The following is a 7,618-nucleotide window of genomic DNA, read 5'->3' as shown; positions in this document are numbered from 1 at the left end:
ATACACATAGCCTACACCCCACATATTGACACGCTAAAGAAAACAGCAGCCTTGCACAAAATCTGATCTGCAGACAGAGAAGGTCCTATTGTTTCAAGGGGGGAGTCTGAGGTCAACTTATTTCATTTCACTTCAAAACATCCACCAAATTCAAGACAGCATTACATTTTCTTTGGTAAATAAATCTTTCATTTTTCATTTTGGGTTAAAACATTTTTGGCTAATTGTAATGCAGCCTTATGTTTGTAATAGTTTCTTATCAAGTGTCATTACTTTTTTTTGACGGGGCAGCACGTTTACCTGGCCCTTTGCCATTTCCTCCAAAAATAAAAGCTTATTAAGGCTGCTTGGGAGGTCGTGTTCATTTCACAGCCAATGCTTCCCCTCATATCCCTTCAAACAACTTCATTTTGTTTTTACAGGCCAGCAGCTTCATGATGACAGACTCGTAGTCTCCGGCGTGCAGTCCAGTTGGCTTCCACTTTGTAAATTTGTTTTTCTCCCAGTAATGCTGCCAGGTTCCGTCCTTGGCTGCCCCAAATCCAAAAACATTCACCTGAGACCAAGAGGAAGTAGACGGACAGTTTGATGTTAAACTGAATATATTTTCATAAATGGCAGTTTTTGGCTTGTAATTACAAGAATAGGACACACCAGATGTACGCAAATACCCAAAATAGCTTCACTGAACAACAAGTGCTTGAGATTAACTCACAAAGGACAGCATTAAAACAGAAAAACAATGAATGTTCTCCTAACAAGACATTAATAAGATTCATAAGTGTTTCAGGAATGGTCAATGAAATGTAATCTTGCAAAAACTCTGCCACTGGCTCATCAGGCTTAAAGTAAAAAAAGGTATCAGGGCATTTCACCAACACTAGATGGCAGTATATGCCAGCTCAAACGTACACTGCATCTGACACTGCACTTTGATTTTGCTTTTTTCTTGGGTAAATTGGATAAAGCCAGTTTGTTAATTATACGGTTTGTTAAAATGTGTAATATGTGCTTACCTCATCACATACGTGGATGGCGAACATCAAGGTTAAGAAGCCGGTGGAGGGATATTTCCCATGGAGTTCAAGCCACACATCATAGACATACTTTAAGAACGTGGGGTTGTATATTAACACCTGTGTTGAATAAAATCATAAAAGTCACAGAATGAGCACAAGAGACATACTACATGTGATATTTGTATATTCACACACTTGTACATATACACACACACACACACACACACACAGACACAAAAGCATCTTGGAACAAAGTGCGACACAAGACTCTTTCACCTTATTCTTGTCTGCATTAATCTTGGCCATCACCGGCATCCGGGTGCTGTTGAAAACAGAGAGATGTCAATAGCCTGCTGGGTGCCACTTAGTCCAATGATTATCCACAAGATCACAGAGTCCACTAGTACCCCAGGGCAGGACACTTGGAGCATCCATGGCAGCACTGAACCAAGAGCTGATAAAGGAGCCCTTTTTCCCTTTCTTTGTGCATAACTGTCTGTCTAGCTCATTTTAGCCCTCACCCTAACATTAAATGCAAAGTGTAATGATGAAAACTGTTGCTTCTTTTTCATCCGAAAACAAAGTGAGTGAGCACCACAGCAGCTTCTGACGAGGGCTCTTGTTTCTCAGAGCTGCATTCAGCTTCTTAGATCGATGTTCAAACACAAATGCATTCCCAATGTAGCCCATGGCCACCTACCGTTTCACAGTGCCTGTGGTCAGAGCACTAGTGATCCACTCCAGATCCAAAGTCTTGAATGGTATCAGCAGCAGGCTCGTGTCCTTTTGCAGGTTTGTGGCACTTTCTGGGTACATGACACGATGGGTGGTTCTGTTCCCTACGTCCTTTTCATAGCCCAAAATGGGAGCTTTGTTCATTCTGCAGAGACTATATATATATATTGCTTTTAGAGACTGGCTGCTATGTAAACTAGTCTTGACATTGATTTTAGACAAAGCAATCATGAGAGCTGCATTTATGTGGCCCAAGTTTACGAGACAACCAAGAAACATCATTATGGTTTCTGTAACGTGATGGGAGAAATATGTTTCAACACTATTGGCACAGAAAATACACTGACTGGTATTCAATTAACATTTCTCCTTCACTTACTAATAAATGCAAGCTTTCTACATTTTCTTTGATGTATGGAAGAAACACATGGCATTTTACTTTTCTGCCTCTGCTTTTAATAGTTAGTCAAGGTCAGTGAGTTACAATAACAGCACAGCTTTCTTATGCATTTATTAATGCACCCAAAAACAAACCCAAACACACGGACAGGGTCTAGCCTAACACTGTCAGTCCCGAAGCAGGCCGAGCTATCCAAAAAGAATAGAATACATTATATTACATTATTACATTATTGGCATTTGGCAGACGCTCTTATCCAGAGTGACGTACAACAAAGTGCATACCCATAACCAGGGATAAGTTCGCTGAAAGACCCTAGAGCGAAGTACAATTTCAACTTTTTTTTGAACAAAGAAACAAACAAACAACAGAGCAAAAGTGACCAAAGTTAACTATCCAAACACTGCTTACCTAGCCAACTAAAAATACCGATACACAAAGCAAGTCACAGAGACAACAATTAAGGTTCACAGGGAGGTAGGGAGGGATGGGGAGAGGTGCTGCTTGAAGAGGTGTGTCTTCAGCATGCGCTTGAAGGTGGGGAGAGATTCTACAGTTCTGACCTCAACGGAGAGTTCGTTCCACCACCATGGAGCCAGAACAGACAGTAGTCGTGAGCGTAAGGTGGAGGTTTGGAGAGAGGGAGGTGCCAAGCGGCTTGTGGAGGCTGAACGAAGAGGTCTGGCAGGGGTGTAGGGTCTGATGATTTTTTGTAGATAAGTTGGGGAAGACCCCTTAACTGCTTGGAAGGCTAGCACCAATGTTTTGAATTTGATGCAAGCCATGACAGGCAGCCAGTGGAGGGAAGTAAGCAGGGGGGTGACGTGTGAGTATTTGGGAAGGTTGAAGACCAGACGAGCTGCTGCATTCTGGATAAGTTGGAGGGGTCTGATGGCGGACGCTGGGAGGCCAGCCAAGAGGGAATGAGAGAGAGAGAGAGAGAGAGAGAGAGAGATGCAGGGTGTGTTGTGGTCCTCACTCCTGGTCCTGGAGAGCCGCAGCACTCAACTGATCAATTAAAGCTGAAATTACACGAGATTGCACCTTACCTGAGCCCTCAATGACACTGAGACCAGCACACACACACACCCTCCATGGCACTGAGAGACCAGCACACACACACCCTCCATGGCACTGAGAGACCAGCACACACACAACCTCCATGGCACTGAGAGACCAGCACACACACACCCTCCATGACACTGAGAGACCAGCACACACACACACCCTCCATGACACTGAGAGACCAGCACACACACACCCTCCAGGGCTACACGTCCCGAAGCCTTCTTAACGCTACGTTGTTCATAAATTGGACCTTAAGCTGTACCTTAACGTTTCAATGTGTTTCCCGAAACGTTCTTTGCTAAGTATACCTTCCGTACGTCGTACTTTCGTAAGGTTGGTCTGGACCACTCTTCGCTATACCATAGCGATGTTGTCAGCTCACTCCGCTAGTGGCCACCACTGTTAGTTAGGACTGCAAGCCTCTGAAATCACCTGTTGCTCTTAGTTACATCTCAATCTGTTAAGCAATATGTACACTAATATTTATACAGTTGTAGTTGGCTAATAATATTACTAAAATACCACATTAATGGGACTGTTTTCATGGAAAGAATAAATATAATAAATTATAATAAATAATGTTGCCAAATTGCCTTTTAAATGACATTCATAAACTCATGATTTTACACTCTCCCTGTGGGCTGGAGTAATGTTTAACCATAGTGCTTTCTTTGTTTTGTTTGACACCGTAGTCCTAAAACTGTAAAATAATTTCCACGCCACGTCCTTTAACATTATCTGCATTTTGTTTGCTGTGAAGCTGTGTGACCGCTTCTTTCTTTTCTTTTCTTTTTCGCCGTAGCTTTATGTTGTTTTCGTGTTGGTGCGTTTTGCTTGTTGGTGCGCTTTTATTGAAAACGTCAGCTAATCAGTGAATTACACCAGTAATGTGATGGTGCCTCTCTCCTCATTGAAAAGTCATTTAAGGCAGCATGACAAAGATATTAAAATAATGTAAATAAAACATGACATGGCCAAGAAGGCGTATTGCTAGAGAGCCTAGTGGGGCCAGGCGTGATATCACAAACCGTATAAATAATTTGGCGAAGATTATTATGTAACGGCCTGGGGTTCTGTACCTGGGCTGGATGGGACCGGGTAGTCTGTGGCTACCCGGTCGTGTTTAAAGTTTTTGTTAGAGGGTGTCTTGGGGCGGTTTTCAAACAGGTCGTCTGATCTGCTATAAAAAACCATTGTCGCCCGACCATTTTGTCAGTGTGCGAATGTTTGCTGTGAGGAGCATTACTGTTAGTCTGTCTGTTGGAGCCAGCGCTCGCTACAATATATACGGTTGGATAATTTAGTTTGTAAGTTTGAACTTCTATTAATATGTTACCACAAGTCGTGATAAATGGAATGTTTTAAAGTATTCATGCAGTGTTTTATTCATAAATAACACTACTTTCTCTAATAACGCAATCAAGCAGTCGCGGCATGGAGTGCATAATCGATCACAGGACCTGTCTGATAGGCCTAGTAATGTCGCACGTAGAAGCTATGCCTTAAGCAACCGCCTAAGGGATAGTTCGGAGAACACGCCTAGAAAAGTAAACAACTTTCGTAAGGTATACCTTTCGCGTCTTCGTAAACTGCTAAGAGAAAATCAGGCTGAATCTGTCGTCTTATGATGAAGTCATTGGAGTCAATGAGGGCTCCGTAATCGGATCCGTTGAGGTTCCGAGAATTCCCGACTACAGCGCAAGCCCTGCAGCGATTGGGCGCTGAGTCATGAGCCTCTGGGGACACAGTAAAGACACACAACAGAGACTCTCAGCTGCCCGAGAGTCAATCAGCAAGAGCAACGATAGCTGCAGAACAGAACAAAACATAACCCCAGGCGAAAGAAAGGTTATGCTGTTTTAAAAATTTTAAATACAGCATAAATAACCGCGGTCGAGCTGCACTTTCACGCCTGTTTTCCGTTCTGGTTCCTCAGTGGAGGAATGACTTGCCTCCCCCTATTTCGACGCAGAATAAAAACACACCTTTTCAAACTGTACCTTAGTCCTCCCTCCTGATTTCCCCCCACCCTTCCGATATCCCTGTTGTCTAACCCCCCCCAAATTAAAAAAAAAAAAAAAACTTACGATGACTGTATTTTTTGTTTAGAACAGCACTTCATGTGTATTTTACTAGTTATGGATGTGATGCTTTAACTTGTGGAAGTTTTTAGACATGTTTAGACGTATTTATTAGACATATTTCTTAGACTTATTAAGTCTTCTGCTGCTGTAGCCTAACCGGTTACAGTTATGATGCGTTGTGTGGTCAGAGACGCTCTTCTGCTTAACACTGCTGTAATGTGTGGTTATTCGCGTTACTGTCACCTTCCAATCAGCTTTGACCAGTCTTGCCATTCTCCTCTCACCTCTCTCACGAACAAGGCGTCTCTGCCCCGCAGAAATGCTGCTCACTGGATATTTTTAGGATTCTTTTTTTCGCACCGTTCTCTGCAAACTCTAGAGCAGGGGTCGGCAACCCTGGTCCTGGAGAGCCGCAGGGTGCGCTGGCTTTCGTTGTTACTTGGCATTAATTGATCAATGAAAGCCGTTGATTACAGTTAACTCACCTCACCTGGTTTCTTGGGTCTGAATCGGTTGCTTATTTTAAGGTGGAGACGAAAGCCAGCACAGCCTGCGGCTCTCCAGGACCAGGGTTGCCAACCCCTGCTCTAGAGACTGTAGTAAGTGGAAATCCCAGGAGATCAGCAGTTTCTGAGATACTCAAACCACCCTGTCTGGCACCAACAATCATTCCATGGTCAAAGTCAACTAGATCACATTTGTTCCCCATTCTGAGATTTGGTCTGAAAAACAGCTGAACATCTTGATCACATCTCCATGCTTTTATGGATTTAGTTGTTGCCACATGATTGGCTGATTCAATATTTGCATTAACAAGCTGGTGCACAGGTCTACCTAATTAAGTGCTCACTGAGTGCATAGTGGTGATTGTAGTTTTGCTAGTGATCATATTTGTACTTCATAATGCTTGGTTTTGAAAGTGAACTCATTTTTTATAAAGGTGCATCTTAATGCATTCATGCTGAACATTTGCTTTAGAAAACGACAAACATGAACAATATTTTTAACAATGGCTAAAATTTTCATTTTTACAAATGTACATGGGGGACACTATTTAATGCAATTCTATTTCATGCATTCGACATTCATCACAACAAAACTCAAAGCCTCATTTCATTATATACTATAACCTCTAAAACTCTGTCATGCATGATTATGTCGTAATGTACATGTGATTTCTTAGTTTTTTATTTTTAATAAATTAGCAAAATTTTCAAAAAAAACTTCTTTCATGTTTTCATTATGGGGTGTTGTGTGTAGAATTTTGAGGAAAAAAATTAATTTATTCCATTTTGGAATATGGCTGTAACATAACAAAATGTGGGAAAAGTGAAGCGCTGTGAATGCTTTCCGGATGCACTGTACATGTCTGCTTGGGTGTAGTACGATTATTGGATGCTTTGTACTTAATCTTGATCGATGTATAAGGACGTGTGAATGTTTAACATAATGGCCATTTATGATTACCGAAATTATTTAGATTATTATTTGTAAAACAAAAAATTAGGCGCCAGAATATTATGGCCATTCTCATGCAAATAAGATTTGAGTTTGGGTGTGGATTTGCATTATTAATATTATAATTAGGGCTAATGGTTGTGAAGTAGGCCTATATTTGTTTAATGTGCCTAATGATGTGTTTTTGGGCCACGTTTACAATGACACGAGAGGGCAAAGGCTATAGGCCTATATGACATATAGGAAGTTGAATTGCTGGGGTCGAAAGCCGATGGCGTTTGCTATAGTTTGGTTAAAAATACATTTTGACCACACGCTACCTTGATTATAATATGTTTTTCGTTCAGTTAAAATGCAATGTCTAATTTACAACTATGTCTCGTTCATGTTTTGGTGCTGCAAATGGACAAATAAATTATTTTAATTTTGCAAACGGAGCCAGAGGGAAGAAGTGCGTTCATCCAGCCAGGCTATGCGCTGCTTCACGGTTTGGAACAAATGGTTGAATTCGTCGAAACAAAAGTCAAATTTGTTCTTCGATGTGCCTCGGATTACTGGAAAAGCATAACTTTAAATTTGGAAGATATGCCCTGGTGAACCGTAATCCGGTTGGCAAGTTATTATTATTCTTTTTATTATTCTTTTATTTTTTATTGACATTACATGTATGACTTTCCTTTCCAATCAAATATTGCTAAATGCTAAATGCTAAATGTATGTCATATGTTTTACCATAAAACTCAGTATTTGTGTAAAAATTTGTCCCCTGAAGTGGGGGCTGGTGGAGGGATTAGAAAAGGAATTCATGTTTGTGTGTGCTTACCTGCCACCAGTAATAGGTGCTCTTCTAAAGT

At 41.3% G+C, this 7,618-nt stretch overlaps 1 protein-coding gene across 1 annotated transcript; it reads right to left on the bottom strand.

Moving 5' to 3' along the window:
• Positions 1–316: 316 nt before the first annotated feature.
• Positions 317–6,165, bottom strand: LOC133136696 (CMP-N-acetylneuraminate-beta-galactosamide-alpha-2,3-sialyltransferase 2-like). The gene is made up of 6 exons (XM_061254342.1): positions 6,157–6,165; positions 4,842–4,956; positions 1,720–1,897; positions 1,296–1,341; positions 1,017–1,136; positions 317–556 (listed from the first exon to the last, which is right to left on the bottom strand). The coding sequence occupies exons 1-6, from the start codon at positions 6,163–6,165 to the stop codon at positions 386–388; spliced, it is 639 nt and encodes a 212-aa protein (XP_061110326.1). The 3' UTR covers positions 317–385.
• Positions 6,166–7,618: the final 1,453 nt, after the last annotated feature.

The sequence above is a fragment of the Conger conger genome, chromosome 9, assembly GCF_963514075.1.
Source record: "Conger conger chromosome 9, fConCon1.1, whole genome shotgun sequence".
NCBI classification, from domain to species: domain Eukaryota; kingdom Metazoa; phylum Chordata; class Actinopteri; order Anguilliformes; family Congridae; genus Conger; species Conger conger.
The sequence above is the reverse complement of the archived record's forward strand: the minus strand, read 5'-3'. Positions and strand labels throughout refer to the sequence as shown.